Source organism: Stegodyphus dumicola, chromosome 1 (assembly GCF_044657685.1).
Source record: "Stegodyphus dumicola isolate Sdum_Otavi_A_Nest chromosome 1, ASM4465768v1".
Taxonomy (NCBI): Eukaryota; Metazoa; Arthropoda; class Arachnida; order Araneae; family Eresidae; genus Stegodyphus; species Stegodyphus dumicola.
The window spans coordinates 15,660,404-15,680,960 of record NC_140768.1 but is presented as its reverse complement, the minus strand read 5'-3'; the positions used below and the strand labels follow the sequence as shown (position 1 = coordinate 15,680,960).

The window sequence follows — 20,557 nt, the reverse complement described above, 5'->3', positions numbered from 1 at the left end:
CCAGGCTGTTCCTCATTTCGCGTCTCAGACGTTCGCCATGGGTGTTTCACTGCAGGACCGCGCTCTGCTGGTAAAGCTGTATTACAAGAATGATGATTGTGCAAGAGTAGCTCTGCAAAAATTCAGGACACTGAAGGGTATAAAAGAAAGCGTTGGTCCAATGAGTGTCGTAGGTCTAAAGAAAATGATGCAAAAATTCGAAACGACAGGTTCGTTTGATGTGCAATCTGGTAGAGGGAGAAAACGAGTGCATTCGACGGTAGTTGAAGAAGTGGCCACAGCATTACAGGAGGGGTCGGCCGGTGGTGTGCAACCGTGCAGTGCACGAGGAATTGCCCGAACATTGGACAGGCCTACGAGCACGGTGCTGAAAATTGTACGAAACATCCTGCAATGCTATCCGTACAAAATTGGCCATGTGCAGGAGTTGCTTCCGCCTGACCTGACAGCTAGGGAGACGTTTGCGTTAGAATTCCTGGCTCGCATGGAAGTGGATAATGAATGGCCGTGGAAAATTTTGTGGAGAGATGAAGCCCATTTCCATCTGACAGGATACGTGAATACCCAGAATTGTCGAATATGGGCAACAGAAAATCCACTGGCAACGCACCCCGTACCACTTCATCCTGAAAAGGTCACGGTATGGTGTGGCTTTACGGCATCATTCATCCTAAAACCACATTTTTTCGAGCAGAGTGCTTCCGGTCCAGTTACTGCAACCGTCACTGGTCAGAGGTATGCGTCTCTTTTGCGCAACCACGTGATTCCAGCTCTGCAACAGCGTGGATGTGTGGATGAAATCATTTTTATGCAAGATGGCGCTCCTCCGCACATTGCACATCCCGTGAAGCAGCTGCTGAGGCGCCATTTCGGAAATGCTCGAATTATCGGCCGTCATTTCCTTACAGCCTGGCCGTCCCGATCGCCTGATCTTACTCCGTGTGATTTCTGGCTGTGGGGATATCTAAAGGATGCTGTGTTCCGTGCTCCAATTGCAAATTTAGCGGAATTAAAGGCACGCATTTCGCAACACATTCTGAACATCACCCCGGAGACACTGCGATCCGTTGTGGAACATGCTGTTTGTCGCTTTCAACTTGTTGCACACAACACCATATTGAACATGTTTTGTGCCAGTCTCGCGACAGTTCCGAACTTCTTTGATGAATGGTTCTTATGCGGTATGTCGCCGCAAAACTCTTGAAACCGATTTGTCCCTTTCGATGTGATATGTACAGTCATGCAAATAAAATTATTCAACAATTCTAATTTGTCAATGCATTTTAATGTGTAACTTCCACCTTAGCCATTGTTTTACGAATCGCTTCTCGTTTCTCGTCGTGATTTTGCCGCTTACAGCGCCATCTGTTGCTAACTTTTGAAACTAAATTTTTTCTTCTGCCATACGCTTTCCGCCTTCTTCAATAACATTCCTTTCAAATTTCACATCATTTTCATCAGTGGTTCTTTTTTTATAGCGTTTTGAAACTTAAACTTTAATTATAATCACCCTGTATATCACTTGTAAAATCACTACACACATCTTCAAGAATCATATGCAAATTTCAGGAAGTAACCAGATGACACCGATGGTACGTCACAATGACGAGAGTGTAAGAGAGTGATACATAAGGAATACAGGCAAAGAAGTAAAATTGTTCGCAGGCGCTTTATAAGTATTTCAGTGCAATAACCGAATAGTTATGACACAAAGGACGCATTTGGATGATTTTTTACGTGGTGGAATTATCGGCCGTCTGGAATGTGGGCGTACCCAACTGAAAGTATCAGACGAACTTGGAATTGCCCAGAGTGTCATCTCCAGGCTTTGGCAACTATTCCAAGATGATGGTAATGTGAGTACACGTTACAGCACAGGTCGCCCCAGAGTTACAACGCCGAATGAGGACCGGTATTTGGCGGCTACTGCCAAAAGAAACAGGCGGAGCACAGCCTCAGACCTGTCTCGTCAGCTCTCTTCAGCCACCGGTACGACAATTTCAAGGCAGACCGTGTACAGACGCTTAGGGCAGATTGGTCTATATGCTCGTAGGCCTGTCAGATGCGTTCCACTTACTGCAACTCACTGTCGCCTGCGGTTAGCCTGGAATAGAGAGCATGCATTGTGGACACCGCAACAGTCGGCTTGTGTGATGTTTTCCGACGAGTCCAGGTTTAGCTTGCAGTCTGATTCTCGCCGGACTTTCATATGGAGAGCTCCAGGTACCCGTTACCGCCAAGAAAACATAATTGAACGGCACCGTTACGGTGAAGCAGGAGTGCTCGTTTGGGGTGGAATTATTCTGGGTTTCAGAACTAACCTGCATGTTCAAATTGGAACCATGACAAGCCAAATCTATCGGGACGTCATTCTGGAACAACTTGTACGTTTTTTTCGGGGCGCCATGGGGGCGCACAATTTGTGTTTATGGATGACAACGCCCGTCCTCACCGTGCAAACATCGTAAGCGAATGCCTCCAATCGGAGGATATCACCCGTATGGACTGGCCAGCATTCTCACCGGACTTGAATCCAGTAGAGCACGTGTGGGACATGCTTGGCCGACGAGTTGCAGCCCGTCAACCTCCTCCTACATGTCTACAGGAACTTCGGAGAGCATTGCTTTTTGAGTGGTGTAATATCCCCCAAGATCAGATCGATAATTTGATACTCAGCATGCCTAGGCGTTGTACGGACTGTATTGAATCGTCTGGGAGACATACAATGTATTAACAATCATACCAACCATGTAATATTGGTTTTTTGTAAATAGGTTTTTTTTTTTTTTTTTTTTTTTTTTTTTGTAATTTGCTACAGGGAGAAAAAATCGCTGATTCTTTTAATAATATCGAACATATAGCATCTTTTTTTGCTCTTTACCTTTTGTTTTATAAATAAGCTTTACAAATAAGTTAAATTTGTTTTGCTTCTAACTCTTCCTTTGCCTGATTTTGCATTATTTTTAATTTATGGACATGAGTGTATTTCCATAGTTCCACTTCTGATTCAACTACAAGCGGCTAACCCACTGTTATCTGTTTAAATTTCATGAGTATACGACTACCTCTGTTAGTAATGTTTCGAGATATACAGCGCCGTGTCTAAATAGCTCGCTACTTTGTTGAAATAGCATGGGCAGTTATGGCAGTACTTCTGACAAAGCTACACCAGTCATCACTTTCAAGATTTACAATTAACAGATAATTTTTTACGTTAATTCTACTCTGTTACTTCTCACTTTTATTTCTTTCCCCAGCCTCACCAGAATGTAAATTAGGTGGAATTAGAAAATTAGTAAGAGAAGTACAATTTAGAAAGGAAGAATATGGCAACTCTCAAGCAGTCGAGTTGCTCAGCAAATCACTCACCAAGCTGGCATCCGTGAGTGTTTCCTGTTTTTGCCTAGTGTTTATGTTTAGATGCTACGAATAGTTTGGAGCTGGGTTGCTAGATATATAATCGACTTATTATGTTGTATGCATTTCAGTTTTTTTTTTGTATTCGAATACCTGCAAAGTAGCAGTGACTAAATATGTGATAATTTTTGTTGTACTCCCACATAAGATTTATAAACGAAACGTTTATTTACATTATGGCTTATAGGTAACAAGTAAAATTTTACGAAGTTATTTACTGCTCCTTGTGAGGTCTTGGAATGCAAAACGCTTAAATATATATAACATGGTAAATCGATTAAATATTTATTAACCAGGTTCCAAATTATGCGCCATGCTAAGTATGAACATTAGAAAACACTCACCGAAAACCAGGCTGAACTACCAGTGGACCGACCATAAGAGAAAAACCATTGTTAGTCTGTTGCTTTTGTGTCTAGAAATTACAACTTCAGTCGCTGCTTAAATCACATCTAATTTACATTCTGATGAGGTCGAGGAAAAAATAGAAATAAAAGTCAGAATTAACATAAAAAATAACGCATTAATTAAAATAATACTTAAAAAAAACTAGATTCAGTACCGCTTAATAAAATAATGCAAATTAAATATAAGAATACAAGATTTATTAAGCAATAAAAAAATAAAATAATAACTTAAAAATAATTTCATATTTTAAAGCATTAGAACATTTCCTAGTGATTATTTATCTGAGATATACAAACAATTATTTGAAGTTAAGATGATTTTATTGAATTTTCCTGTGTATGTATATAATATATATAAATAAACAAATAAATGATAAATATGTATATTATTGCGTGCGTACGGGTTTGTAAGAGATTGAATGCACACGGGTTCGATGATAGGTTAATGAAATGTATTTTATCAACAGAAATACTTTAAAGTTATGGAATTTTCCGCAAAAATATTCATACAGGTGTTTACAGTATCACAAAGTACTATCAGTAGTTACACTTCAAACTACTAAGAACATTAAACACAACAATAACAGCAGCAATAACAACAACTGAGAGCAGATGCTATCTCCGGCCATATATATAGTTTTCAACCAGCCGTCGTGATATTTCTAGTACTTTCTGCATCTCGAAATTACTCGAAAGCAATATGAGGGTCGAATTATTGTTACAGCTAATATAGTGATTAATTACATTTATTCAATTACAATACCTATTACGGTGATAAATGCGACATGCGACGGAGGACGTGGGCACCACCCCTCTACCAATACGGTTAATCGGTATAGCGCCACGTCCACCTTTATCTAGATAACCATACGTGTTCATTGTGCTAATATACTAATATATAAACATACATACAAATTTGGTACTTCATACAGTGGCGCGTTAAAGCTAATTAATGATAGACACTGGATAATACATTGCCATGTTACAAGGTGTATGCAAAAGCATGGATACGGTAGCATATATACATAACGTGTGTACTCATATGTTGAGTACACTAGGATCCTTTGAAGCATTATCATTAGATTACAGAAGACATGTACATACTGAAATATTAGGTGCGCAATGTTACGCTGGAATAAGTAATTAGTACAGTGAATTAAAAAGTTAGACCCTAGATTAGTACTGTGTGGTACGGTGTCTTGCTACTGAATTATTTGTTCTGTTTCCTAAGTACATTAACCAATGTACAAATATATTAAAACACGTGTATTAGGTACACAGTAATTAGTGGATACCCAAGCTTTAGGTAAATGCTACTTTAACATACATTAACAATAGGTACTTAATACAATGCTGAACAGATAATTGATGCAATTAATTTTAGAGTGGGGCTCTAGTTAGTTCTTTGCGATATGGTGCCTTGTTACAGGATAAAATGTGCAGATGCATAGTTACATTATCATATATACAGAACATAAATTCATATACATATATACAGACATTTTGTGCACAGACACATTAGGTACATGATTACTCAGTGCGTAATAGATGTATATTAACTATACAGTGCCAAGATATGTGATAACACTAGTAGGTACATGGGTACAATTACATATAAACAAGGACATACACAATTACATATAGACAAAAACGTATATACGCTTATACTAGCATCTTCTGATTTCCTATTAATATTTTTTTGCAGCTATTTGGTGCGATACTCCTCCTGATATCTTCATACCTAAAGGCTACTTGGTTGTAAGTAGAGACAAAGCTGCCCTTCGGTGCCAGGAAGGTTACAAAACAGGAGAAAATACTCGTCTAGTTTGTGATAAAAACAAATGGTCAGGCCCCATCTTGAAGTGTGAGGGTAAATAATATTATAAAACCTTCATAATGCTTATTTTTAAGAAATTTTCCAACCTGTTCTAATAGTTTCTGCTTTAACACCAAAAGGGCAAATTCTTCTGAGATCTCAATCCGCTTTTTTGAGATAAATTACTTAACAATTTTACCAATAATAACGGAGGCATAAAAATAAGGTACAAATATACCGATGTAAATTTTCAAACCTGAAATATTCTACATTTCATCAAATGACATTTATTTAAATTAACTGTGGAAAATGATATCTCGTAGATTCGCCTGCAAATTCATCCAGCTAGTTTTTAATTAAAAGTTGATGTAATGTTTTGAATGACTGAAACTTCCGTGTCACTAATAGACCGCAAATATTACAATTTTGAAGGTACAGCGTTATTTTAATTATGTAAGATTATTATAGTTTTGCATGATGTAATTTGTAGTAAATCTGTGAACTAGTAGATAGTTTTATTTTCCAGCGAACTTTGATGTAAATGCAATATACTGGTCTTAAGTTTTTCAATGCAATATACTGGTGTTCAAAGTTGTTACAAAGTGAATCTAAGTTAGAACTTTGGAAAACTTAAGCGGATTGTTGCTACTTTTTCAAATTTACAACAGAGAATTTTTTCAATTCTGTATGCATGTTAAAAGCCTTTTCATGAACTCAGAGAAATTAACAGCATTGCCTATTAGAATTTGCCTATTAGAATGCACAGCTTATGCTTACAAAAACAGCCAACACATACGGCGTTAATCAAAAGTAATAAACTGAAATTAACTATGTAGATTGTACGTTAGCCCAATAAATAGAATGCCTGCAAGTTAAATCAAACTTACTATCGGCGTCAATAACGCATCGCTTCAGATAAACTGTTCTCAATAGAATAAACGTGGCCTTCAGTAGGCGAACCGCGCTGTAATTCTACCATCTAAAACCTCTCTTTAAATGCTATCTTCTTTGTACCTCATATGAGTACTCACGAATTAGAAATTAGCATTCTGACAGGAAACCAGAAATTGAGAGAGATTATACAGAGGCTGTTCACACATTTTTATACATTTTTATAGAAGTATATTGTATTCACAAAACTAAATTACATAAAATTCTTCTGTTTTAAATGTTCTATTTGACAACCCTTATTCTGAACTATCTTTAGACACCGCAATTTCCAGGATAATAATGCCTTTTGAAGTTGCAGAAGAGATATTCTATCCCATTCCTCCCGAACAGCTTTCCAGAGTCCTGTTAGGGTTTTGGGACAACGTTTGGATAAGTCCGAAAGCACAAAACTCCATAGGTGACACATCGGGAGATTGAGTAGGGATATCAGTGAAGGGTATGGCCTTGATACCAGTTTTTTGTTCCATTTCTTTTAGGAAATTTACAGTGGATTTTGATGTGTGACTGCTAGCTTTGTCCTGGTGGAGTCTCACAGACTGATGGCACTGTGGGTAAAGCGATGGTATTTCATTCAGAAAAATTGGCGATAAAATATGTTCCTGATAGTATTTGGAGTTAATCTTGACTTTTTTTTTTTTTTTTTTTTTTTTTTTTTTTTTTTTTTGCACTCTCTTTATTTTTAACTTGCCATTATAAGAAAAACCAGCAACAATCATGAATCCCTTAGAAAAACTTTCTTTCGATTCTTTGAACCATGTATTTTCTATAGAATTAAATACTCGTAGAATAGAAATTAAATTTTTTTCTCCTCTTTTATGATAATAAATGGCTCTTTTTTTGTTACAATCATTTAAATACACCCATGCTTCATCTATAGTGACAATTATTTTCCATTTTTCTTTGGATAAGTGTTTCTCATATAGAATTCTGCAGCGTGCCCTACGTTGAGCGATATGCTTTGGAAGAAGACGATGCACATTGCGTTTTTTCGCTTTCTTAAGATTTAAATCAACGTTTATCATTTTGTTTACAGCGGACAACGAGCATTTTAATGATTTTGCAACTGTCATTTGACTAGGGGGATTTTCTTTTAACATTAAAGAACGTACCTTTGCAATAGTCGAAGATGTCCGTTTTTTCCTTGGATACTTGTTTGGAATTTTTGTCCCACTTGAGGCTCTAATTTGACTTTTTTTTCCTTTCTTGTTGATGATATTACCTATCGACGCTTTAGATATCACAAAACCATGAAACCATGACTCTCACATCGTTTTTGGATAACGGAGTATGCATATTTCTCTTCGGAAAGAGCGTAAATGTAGCCTTCGAACCACTGCTTTGTTAAATTAGCCATTTTGAATAAAAACAAAACTTTCAAGCCACAGGCGATAATTTTGACTTAGTACAATTGCAATTACTTCTTTTGCAGCAAACGATATTTTATTACCGCTTACCAAAATCGTCTAAGGGGAAATGTGCGAACAGCCTCTGTAAACACTGTTTAATATTGCTCCACGGTCGTTCACTTAGTAATCTATAAACATTAAGCCAGTGTATAATCTAGTTTTATGAGAAATTCAACAACTAAATTCATTCTTCAATAAAATAGTCATGCAAATGCTTTCCGTGGTAAGATATGCGATAGATGTGAAACATTTGATAGAGGAGAGCTATGATGTTAACAGCTCGTTTAATGATCATGCTTGAACCTAAACTTATATTTTCGAACTCTGCATGAATCGTCACAGCATGCATATTATTCTTATTGCAAGTATTAAAATAACATTTTCTCGAATTATAACTTTTAAGATAATGAGATACTTTAACGTACTTTCTGCTTTCTTGCTGTTTCTGACAGTCTTAGAACTCGCAAAGACATTACGTCTGTCTTTTCCAGAAATTCTTTGCGACTCTGTCGTGGGAAACGAAAGCTTTTCAGCTGGTGGAGAATGGCAAATGACGGAGAGAGTCAACAAGTTTTCCTTCGGCACAAAACGGAAACTGAGATGTGATCCAGGTTATGAAATGACTGGACAGCCAGACACGGTAACATGCTTAAAGAATGGCACATGGTCCAAAACAACTGCAAGATGCATCGGTAAGGAATGATTTGTAAACTCAAGCTATTATTAGTCATAATTTTTTATTTTCAACTTTAAATGCTATAACATTTATTCGAAGTTTTTAAACAATTATTATTAATTTGCACTCTTTCCTGCCCTTTCTGATTTTCTATGCACAAAACTTCAGGCCACAAGATGTAGACTAGGCGGGGTAGAAGGACAGTTCTATATCTTCCGTTTTACTGGACCGATTGACGAAATTCAACTTGCATTTTTCATGTCTCGAAAGTACGACTTAGGATATGCGTTAAGGCCCGTCCACACGAGGACGCTCCCGACGTAGTTGACGTAACTTTTTTGACGCCGGCGTAAATTCGCAGGACGCAGAAGACGTAAAACTGAGTACGCTCCTGTTCAGCTTTTTCGCCCGCGACGCGCGCGTATAGCCAATAGCCGACCGAGTTCTTATCACGTGTCATAATCAGAAAACCTTCTTGCTTACCCGTTTCAATATGGCGTCAGAGCCACACAGAGATGAGTTTTTGCTTAGAAATATAACTGTATACAGCAATAAAATAATCAGCATTGTTCACGCCATTTTCAGATTTCTCAAACCGTACATATTAGTATACATTTAAAATTCTCATTAAAGGGGAAAACTGTATTCTTATAAAGCAATGATCCGACCAGTATATCCATATGCTTCACCTATTTATAACACCGTAAGTAATAGGAACTTAAATAAATTACAGTTTCTACGAAATCAAAGTTTCTGCCTTACAAAATTCTCCTTAATTATTATAAATATTGGCTATATCATGTGTAATAAAAAGCTCTATAAATATCCCAATATTAAATACACCAAAAACTAACTTCAGCAATATAATAACTTCTAAAATAAAGCAGTTGACTGTGAAAGATATCATGTGTAATAAAAAGCTCTATAAATATCCCAATATTACATACACCAAAAACTAACTTCAGCAATATAATAACTTCTAAAATAAGGCAGTTGACTGTGAAAGAGTATTCAATAAAATACAATTACGAAATTTTGGAGGAAAGTTACAACTTGTGTCATACAGCAATAATTTATTGAAGTTTAATTAAATTACCTTTGCAGCGACTTCTACTTGTTACATTATTTTTCACAAGTACTGCTATCACAGATAGCTGAGTGGTCAGCGCTCTGCTTTGGTAGCGGAGGAATGGAAAGGTGGCAAGTTCGAACTCAGCCGTAGACGGTATAATTCAGTTAGCTTTTCTCATTTTGAAACGTGTTTCTTATATTTAATCATGAATCATTATATTCTTATTTTACCTATTATTATTGTTTTCATTTCTTATTTTATACATTATTATTATTGTTTTTAATTTAGTTTAAGAATGTGCAATGCAAATAGAAATCCTTATGTAAAAATATATCTGCATCTCTTTATCATATATCATCTATAAATTCTCTCTTTATTTTTACTTTATTGCATATTTTATCATGCACATAATTTCTCATAAACTGTCCGAAGTTTGAACCTCATTCTAAATTCAAAAATAAATAAAAAGAAAAACAAAAGACCAAGGGAGAGCGAGTTAAAAAAATATGAAGTTGGTTTTATTATATGGTGGATGGTGTATATAAAGAGAATTAAGTAATTTAATTCTCTTTATATACTGTATTCCAAACCAATTTTATAAATCCTAATTTTCATACGATATAGAATCTGCAAGTCTGTCAAACTGGTCGATACTCATCCTGAAGGAATTAAAAAACAAGTAATATACCCCCCCCCACAAACAAAAAAATTAAGTCAATTCCTACTTAGGTCCACAAAGAAAGGTTTAAAAATGCAAAAATAAATAAATAAATAAATAAAAATAAAACAATTTTTTTAAATTAAAAATTTAAAAAAATTTAATATGTGAAAAAGCTGTATTAACATCAAGTGTCATTCACTGCAAGTTTAAAAAATTGTATTTGAACTTGAGTGGATGAATAAAAAGCATTTTATGTACTGAAAATTTAAACAGGATATAGGGAGAGTGTGAACTAATAGTAGGAATTTAATAATTCCAGATATTCCTTTCGCAAACAAGGCACTAAAAAAGAAAAAAAAAAAAAACTCTTTGAACAGGTCGCTCTAAATAAATCTTTCGGACTCATTCTTGCCATTTTTTGCAGTTTTGCCTCTGCTTAATAATTGCACATAATAGTAAAGTTTCAGCTATAAAAAAAATCATCTGATTCGGACAACTTGCCGCAAAACATACAGAAGAACAGCGAAGTAATAAGATACAGCTCTGTTGACGCTATATTACGGCGTCACGTGATTTTTGCGCAAAATAATTCTATTGGTTAAACGCACTATTCGCAAGCGTACTCGTTTGTACGCTTTTACGCTGGTAACGTAAAAGCGCGTTCGTCAGCTACGTTTCGAGCGTACTCGTGTGGACGGGCCTTTAGATTTATATATGGCACTGTTCCAATATAGGTATTTGACACCAAATCGGACTTTTTCTGAAATGACCTGCCAATTGTTTTCATTATTTTGATCCTACGACTCAAATTATGCCAAACTACAAAGTTTTTGTAAAAAACCGGACGAGTAGTTTTTAAAAATTAGCTCTCAAAATTTTAGCTCCTCCATGTTAATTGAATTTGATACATATTTATTAATATCTATCTCTGTTTTTATTAAACTTATTTGATTCTTCTTTCATATTTCAAACTTTAGGTTCATTCCAAATAAAATTTGCCTATTTTGTATGATTTATTTTGTAATTTTTTATTTTTTTAAATTTTTATAAATTTTTCGAAAACATTTTTGAATTATAACCCATAAAAGCTTTGCCTTCAACTTAAAGTAGATATATTTTTAAGCATACCTGCAAAAAATTAGAGTTCCTTATTCAAAATTTCCTACGATATACGTGAATTTACATTGTGGCGCGTTTTAAAGTTTAACATATTCCTTATAAGCGATAATAATGCCAAATGTGGTTTGCACACTTTGTTAAAATTTATTTGAAAGTATGAACGATGACTTTTTTCCCGCTCGTGGACAATGAAGTAAAAGGGAAAGGAAAATAGGTTGCTATAAATTAAGAAATTCGCCCAGTGAATTATTCTTGGCGCAAACTGAAAAAAATGCACTAAGATTAGTTTTTTAATTTCTCCATAAATTTCTCACCAAAAATTACAAAATTAAATATCCAAGCATAATTTCAGTCGTAGAATCGAAATATGAAAAAGAACTGGCATGTCATTTCAGAAAAAGTTCGATTTTGTGTCAAAATACGTATATTAGAACAATGCTATATATAAATCTAATATATATCCTAAGTCGCACTTTCGACACATGAAAAACGCAATTTGAATGTCATCCATCGGCCCAGTAGAACGGGAGATATAAAACTTTTTTTTTTTTTTCCATACAGCGTGCATTAACTGACATGAAACAGGGATTAGCGAATACTGCATATTAATTATAACTAAGAATTATTTAATTACCTTTCCTTCCTGTGTTTTTTGGGGCGTGAACATGTTTACTACATTGTTAAAGACTGGAGGTGTTAAGTAGTAACTTTTGAATTAATAGTAACTAGCTTGTATTGTAAATACTTACATACACCGACTTCGGTATACTTCTAATCGGTGTAACTTGTCATCAAATAAGTTTCATTTGTCAAATAAGAATTTTGAAGCAACACATTTAACTTAAGCTTACTAAAATCCTTTTCTGGGAAATTTCTATATTCTGCTTTTCATAATAATAAATATTTTAGGTAGGAACTTGAAGATGTATATAAGAAATGAATATGGAGAATTCAGATATTCCAAGGCAAAAAAAAACTGCATTTTTTCAAAATATATAAAAATAATTACTAAAGAAGAAGATTTTCGAATCTTCAAACGGAAAAGGAATTTATCCTGGTTTCTTCAATTCAGTTTCCTCCAAATATAGCTTTTCTCGTATTTTGCTTATATTTGTGATGTTCAGAGAATATCTTATTTGCAGATGTGGACAGAAAAATTCCAACAATTTATTTTTGCGATGTTTTTGGCATCACAAAGAAATTTTTCTCAAGGTTTATTTCCCAGAATTCTTACAAAACGACGAAAGACAGTCGAAAGACTAAATCATATTTTTCTCAATACAGGTTTTATGAACAGTAAAAGAAAAAAGCTGTAGATTCACAGAAGGAAATATGTTCGAATAACCCCACATCATTTCCATCCGGCTTTAAATCAAAGCAGAGAATAGTGTTTATAAGATCTGTTTTTCATTCTTTGTATCTAAGAGAATTTCTACGAATCTTATCAGCTTATTTTTTAAGAAAAAATATTAAAAAATAGGTATATAAATATGAGGTTTCATTTCAGTTAACACATTTTTTATCTTAGTTCTTTCCGTACCTTCTGTTTCTTCCATCAGCCTTCGCCAGAACAAAACTTATTTTAAGTTTAAATAACGAGGAAGGCTTTGGTTTAGTGAAAAAATCTGTAACAACTTTGTGTGTGATTTTTGTATTTGTTGGAGCGGAGAATGTGAATTTTTACTGTCAGAGGCCAGCTGATAGGTAAAAGTTAGATTTTGGGGTGTTATTTCTTTAAATACTCTAGTTTAGAAACTCAATAATTAGCTGTGGCTAAATTTGCTTCGTTATTCTACAAAATTACATTTTGCTTTTGGTTTTTTAGTTTAGTTTCGTTTTTGCTTGTGCCTGACTCCTTTTGCTTATTGTATGCGTTTATAATTTGTTTCTCCTTACTTTTGCCTTCAACACTGAACAATATTTGATAAGAAAATCTGCTTACCTTTCCTTGAAGAAATTCACAGGACACTTGAAATTATTTGCCATTTTATCACACGAAAATTTTTATCTTGTGGCCAGCAAAACGAAACTGTAACAATTGCTGTTTGTTTGTGAAGATGATAAAATCTGGGTTCATGGAAGGTTAAACAAAGACAACTAATTAAGTTTATTCTTGAAATTTAAGTGTTACTCTTATCTCTTGTCTTTCTGTCTGCTCTGAAAATAACTAAAGAAAAATCCAAGGCTTTCTCGTAATATCTGATAATTATTATTTGAGATGATAAGGCAACAAGAATCAGGATTCGTCGTATTAACTCAAATCTGATAATCAATTTAGGCTAGAAATTGGCAGCAAATTGTTCCTCTGCTGCTGTAACTATGACTGTGTAATTATTACGTCGGAGATCGGAGATCATCATTCGTTAAATGGTGTTCGACCCAAAGGTCCTTACTACTACATGTTTATCAATCCCCTAAGGACCTGTAAAAGTTCGTAAAATTCCATAAAAAAGTAAAAGTCCTGTGCACTTGTAATAAAAGTGCAAAAAGTCTTCAGTGGTGAAGAACTTGATCAGGGTGACGCCATATATCGGCCACAGAGGAAGTCTTCGTTGGATAAGCAATAATAACAACTAATAATTTCGGCATATCTTTTCGCAACGGCATATCTTTTACACATTATCGTAGATTTGACACAGTATCGTGCAGTAAGAATGGAAAAAAATATATACAAGTCCCAGAAATTTTTCTGCTTTCGTCTGAGGCGGAAGTACCTATATCTTAATACTCATAGGGAAGTAGACTGTCACGTTGTAAGGATCTTAAGTTTTACTAACGTTTATTTTATTTTAAATCTTTACTATCACTTCTTATTTTCTACTTCCGGCCAGAATTAAAAGCTTTAACTTATTTATGCAAATTTGTCTGGCGAACGCCAAGTACTTAAGTTGTGGCTTTTTGCCAAGCAAGAGAGAGGAAGGAGTTAGTAGAAGCAGGCCGCTTGCCTTAGCAGTTTTTACTCGGTTGCTGGTTGCCTTCCAGGCCAGAGGTTTAATCCTCTTGATAATTTTAAACGTATCATAGTGTTAACAGTTCTCTGTACTACATACGACTCCCTGTTAATATACGGCCAATCTTCTCGAAGGACTTGTTTGTTACTCCAAAGTTAAGTTAGAGTTTAGTTAATATTTTTATATGCTTACGTTCAGACCACAAGTGGTTGGTCTCTGTATTCCGAAGTCCGGAAATCATTCTAAAGAGTGAAAAATAAAGGGTTTCGTATACCCTTTCTGTGTATCTTGTCTACTTCCCACATTTATTGAACATAGTTTTAGTAAGCTCCCTGTTCCGAGTCAGGTTCTTGAATGTTCCCTAAGCAAGTAAGGCGGAACACTGAACCTGATAACGTCATATACGAATTTAATGATGATAAAGTCAGCAGCCTTGGTATCGGGCAAAGTCCATAATAAGATGAAAGGGATGATAAAGATGAAACAAAATCTAGATTAAATAGTTGAAAATAATAAATATATCCAAGAACTACCATCTAACATTATGATGTATAGTTCTGGGCCGTTTATGCGGCTGTTCGATTAGATAGTCGTACTTCCCTATGTTTTTAATAACTTCGTGAGTGGAGGAATCACATTTTTCGTAGAATTTGAATGTAATCTTTATTAATTCGGCATCTAATGGTTAAAATCTTTAGAGAATTATGGATGACAGTGTTCCTAACGAAACAGGGAGAGTTCGATAGGAATCTGAGTGTTTTACTCTGAAAACTTTGAAGCCTTGCTCGGTTTGAACGTGCAGTAGCTGCCCACGCCGGAGCGGTATATAGAATTATGGGTCGAATTGCCTGTAGATAGAGTGTTCTTTTAGCGTTGATATTTAACTTCGAGTGTTTGCACATCAAAGGATATATGCTCATTAAGGCACGTTGTGCTTTGATATAATTAACATGAAATTTGAAAGTTAACGTCTGGTCGAGATAAACACCTAGATATTTTATTTGGTGGTCGCGTGGCACGATTTGTCCGTCCATCGTAATTTCTTCTAAGTCTTGAGGAATATTTCCTTTTTTAAAGTAAATCACTTTTGATTTTTCAGAGTTAATTTTAATTTTCCATCCTTTAAACCAGGGGGAAATGTAATTAATGGCATTCTGTAGTTTCTTTCTTGCATGATATATTATTACGTATGTTTTAAAAATATTGCTTACTGGTCTTTTAGTTTTTCCACATAGAATGTTCTGACAACTGTACTGCTCAAAACAGAACTGTTACTGTACTGTTTAAAAGCAGTATGTTCATTTGTAATTTTTACTCTCATAAATTTTTCGGAAACTTTAGTAACATCTTCAGTGTAATTTTTTAATATTTTTATCAAAACTGATTCTTTTTTTTTTTTTTTTTTTTTTTTTTTCTAGAAAAAAAGCAAGATGATAAGAAATCGCTTAAGATAATAGGTAAGAAAATTCCTTTGTTTAGTTAAATGACTAAAAAATATTAATATCTATTTTATCGTGGTGCTTTTCATTTTCGAAAATCATAATAAAAATGCTGTAATTTTAGATCTACTCGTAAAGCTTTTAAATTTTCAATAGCTTAAGTATTTACTCCTTTCTAGATCAATTTTAATTGCCAAATGCATCCGAAGATTAAAATATGTAATTAAAAAATTAAATAGGGCATTTAAAAATTTAAATGTTTGTTTCTGTGAATAGTGAAATTTATAATTGGAATTGTAAAATTTTATGATATAAAAAATAGTAATTTATTACTATTTATAAATATGGGATTTAAAGATAATTTGTAATAAATATATTATCTTTAAATCTTTAATAATTTAAATGTTTGTTTCTGTGAATAGTTAAATTTATAATTGGAAATCTAGAATGCTTTGATATAAAAAATAGTAACTTATTATTAATAAATTAACCAAAATACAAATTTATAATATAATAATCTAAAATTATATTCTGTGCTAGGAAATAGGTTATATCATTCAATTAGTTCATAGTTTCTTTAAGTGCTTGGGATATTAATTACGTTAATTGTAAATGCATATGCTAAAATAGAAAAGCGAAAGTGTAATAATCATCATTTCCTTACTTTGTATTGTTTCCAAAGTCAGAATTATTTACACAAACAATTATACCGCCGCATAGCAACAGACATTTTGTAACATGATTTAAAATTAATTAGTGAATATTCCATATTTTTAGCATTAAATCTAGGAACTCCTATGGGTTTGATATGTTTATTAGAAATATTGCCCGTAATTGTTTTTGAATCATGCCTATAACTTGAATTAAAAATTACAAATAAACCATCAGTTTTACCTGAATATAAATCTTCAATATTAGCTGACTAGTTCGGCCTTTCTTTTTTATTGTTCTTTCTGCTCTGCTCGTGAAATGGAAAGTGCAAGAAAGTTTTTCTAAGTGGTGGCAGTATGGTATATTTATTCTTAACGAAACTGTCTACACTTTGCTTTCAAAGTTTATTTTCAAAATTTCTCACCTTGTACCTTACAACATAATTGAAGCTTTAGTTAAGATCAACCCAGCAAAACTTGCATTACTTATAGTAATTCTTTCCAGGACTTACGTACTCCTACTGTGGGAATCGAACCATCGATAGAATTATTTACATTCAAATTTTTATTGAATACAAACAGAATTCTTTTGCCCATATATTTCAAGGGACTTTTACCATATTCTCTGCATTAAGCTTTTGTATAGGGTGGCCCAGAAGTCACTTTACATTTTGAAAATTAAATAACTTTTTCTTAAATGACTGTATTTAATTAATTCTTTTTTATTTTTTGCTTATTCACATGTCCATTCAAATGGAAATGAGCTTCATCTCCCATGATCAAACTTGTGAATAAACTCATTGTCATTTCTTGCAGTTCTCTGAAACCTGACAGCATAATTTACTCGTTTCTGAAAGTCTGCTGGTTTTAAAGATTGCACTAATTGAACCTTGAAAACGCGTCACTAAGTTCCTTATTGCAGGCCTACTAGGGGGATGTCGAACATTAAAATGGCGCATATATTGCGTTGCAACAATTGACCGTCCATTTTCAAAGTAAAATTCAATTATCTTCACTCGTTGTTCTGTTGTAAACTTATCCATGCCAAAAATTTCCAGGGATTATATTTTTTAATTCTGAAAAGATAAAAAGAAATATATTAATAGAAAAAAAGTTATTTAATTTTCAAAATGTAAAGTGACTTCTGGGCCACCCTATATAACAAATTGTTTAAGTCTGAATTTTGTCTGATGCTAAATTTAATATGGATATATTTTAAGCCAATTTTCTGGTAGGCTAATGATATTTTCTTGACAAAAGAGGCATTTGCTCTAAATGCGCACCGTTCTTTTTGTATGACGGTAGGGATGTCGGTTTCCATAGCCCTGGGGGGCAGGAGTTGAAATCCCTGATAAGGCATGGATGTTTTTAGTAAATGTAGAGTATCGCTACAGCATTATGGTACGTAAAATCTGTCGAACCGAAAGTTCTTCCAGGAACTTGATGATAGAGGAAGGGAGCAAAATCCTCGGATCCGTAACACGGGGGATTCTCCTTCAAAACTCAGACAGAGCTGGACAAATTCGAACTGTACCCTGGACTGGACAATTCGAGATGCCCAATACTTAAGACAAACGATAAGGGCAGTCCTTGCATGTTGGCCACAATACAACTCACGGAGCTGATCTAGCCATATATTTCATATCAAATCTAGCCATATATTTCATATCAAAAGAATGAGAAACAACAATCATAACTGTAAAATCAAATATAAAAACAAAATTTTATAGCAGCAAATTAACTTTTTTAGGGGGGGGTAGGTGGAAAAAAACTTATGTTGCTCTATTTCTGTATCCTTCTCCTAAAAAAGATTCTGAAACCACGGATTTGAAAGAAAAAGTACAAATCCAGCTAAAATATCATGAAAGGTTATAGATATTTCCATAACTCCATAGCTGTCAATGTATGGTAGATGATTTCCTTAACATTGCGTACTTGAGAATAAAATGCCAGAAGGCAATTTATAGGCGTGTTTGCGACGATAAATACTTGAAGATGAAATTGAATGGTATATTTGCACGTAGAATTAGAAAGATGTAGATTAGAGGTAGTATCCCTAGACGTAGAATTAGAGGACTGGTGTCAAATTATGCGAACGCAATAATTCATGAGAGAAGGTAGACATTATTATAGATCATACAAGTACCATTTATTAACGCTTATTAACACTAGATACTACCTAGTGAAATTTTCGTGGGTTTTAGTTTGGACTCCTGATAATATCCCGTAATAAAATTAATAGCCTTTCATACGATGCTGTATAATAATCATGAAGGTGAACAGTGATTATAAGCTAACTGATAGCCATAGAAATTTCAAGTCCTATTATTTTACTTACAGCCATTATTTAGCTCCTCTCTTCTATCTTCTCTACCCTTATTTCGCACCTTCAATCAAAAAGCATTAAATACAAAAGCAGCACAAGTAAAATGGATAAAAGCGTACAAGTAAAATGGATATAATTATAATGAATGTAACTTAAATCGTAGTGACGGTATTCCGAGTGTTTGCTTCCCTACATTATTTAAATCTAATGATTGGTTTGAAAATTTGATCCTCTAAGAACTCAAATTAGCTTATTTTAGTTATAATTAAGAATGAGACTCAATTACTCTAGTTAACTTCTGCAATTTGCTGCAACTGGCAAATCTTAATTAAATTTGCTTATGAGTCATCTCAAAAATTCGCTTCTAAATAATAATATAATAGTTAATTAATGGATTTGGATATTCTCAATAATTACACTCTCATGGTTACTGTTTTCTCGTAATTTACACCTAATTACATCTGTCTTTCTAATTTGTATTTTCATTCTGTTACCTTCATCTAATAATATTTGATAAGAAAACCTTTCCGCTAATCTTTGGAATATGGTAACAGATAGTTTGGCGACATTTTGGTAAGGCGATAAAGGTTACTAGGTAGGACTTTAGCAGTGTACATGGATAAAGTCAAGAGTGTGCGCAATGCCATTTTTGTGCAATTCTGGGATGTTTTTTTAAGTGAAAATAGGTCGACGTGTACATGGATGATACCGTGTATGTGCAATTCTTAAAAACGCGGCAAGCAGTTTGCGATTCTGCACTTTCTCCCAATTTCGCACCTAATCTTCGTCATGATTAAGCATTTTTGTTCCATAAAAGTTCTAGCATAAGCGTAATTCGGCTAGCAGATTGTTGGAAAAAAAAAAAAGTGCCTTTACTTCGTGAAAACAAAATGGCGTCCAAAACAAAACTAGCAGGTTGCTGTATCAGGGTTGGTCGCCAAATTTTCGCCAAAAAAGTGCCAAGTTACCATAATCCAAAGATTAACCAACCTTTCTGCCGACCTTTCCTTGAAGACATTCACATACTTGGAATTCTTTGCCATTTTTTCACACGGAAAATTTTATTTGCAGCTCGTTTGATTACAGAAGAACATTTATCTTACTTTTCTATCCTTCCCATTACATCTCAATCAAAAAATCCGCAAAGCGGTAAGGAAAAAAGAATAAACATAAAATAAAAAAGCTGCGCCTTTTTGTGGCCAGCAGCATGAAATTGTAACAAAACGATTATTACATACCTTATCGTTAGAAAAGATTACAGGCCTTACGATCCAAATTACATTTTTGCATGCCTTGTTGTTAGAAAATTTTAACGAGAGGAAAGCACATAATTTTCGAGGCAATTATGAATTAAATCATTAAATTTGTGAAAAATTCGCAATCTTCGTTTTGCATTAATAACTTTTCAAAAAAATCAAGTCCAAGGATTGCACACAATTTTCGTATAAGAGGATTTAATTAACACTTTCATAATATGTATGTAATTCATTTTTAATGGCTACGTTCTCTTATTTGAAAGTACGTGGAATTAAAACCACAGCCCCGTAGTCAAGTTGTTTTTCACGCCTTTTCTACACGTACAGTTATAGAATGGTTTGGAAATATTTAAAGCGAACTGGATTGGCTGACGAGGCTGACATCATTTCTTGGAAGCTCCGCCTTTCCA

At 34.2% G+C, this 20,557-nt stretch overlaps 1 protein-coding gene across 2 annotated transcripts in view; it reads left to right on the top strand.

The window, feature by feature from the left end:
• The window catches only part of LOC118204422 (C4b-binding protein-like), a 76,080-nt gene that overhangs the window by 41,356 nt on the left and 14,167 nt on the right, over positions 1–20,557 (top strand). Inside the window, exons 6-8 of one of the 2 annotated variants that reach the window (XM_085813026.1) lie at positions 5,530–5,694; positions 8,489–8,689; positions 15,895–15,933. In XM_085813026.1, the coding sequence (XP_085669152.1) occupies positions 5,530–5,694; positions 8,489–8,689; positions 15,895–15,933 (405 nt within the window). The remainder of the gene's footprint in view (positions 1–5,529; positions 5,695–8,488; positions 8,690–15,894; positions 15,934–20,557) is intronic. The other variant, XM_085813035.1, reaches the window with a different exon arrangement.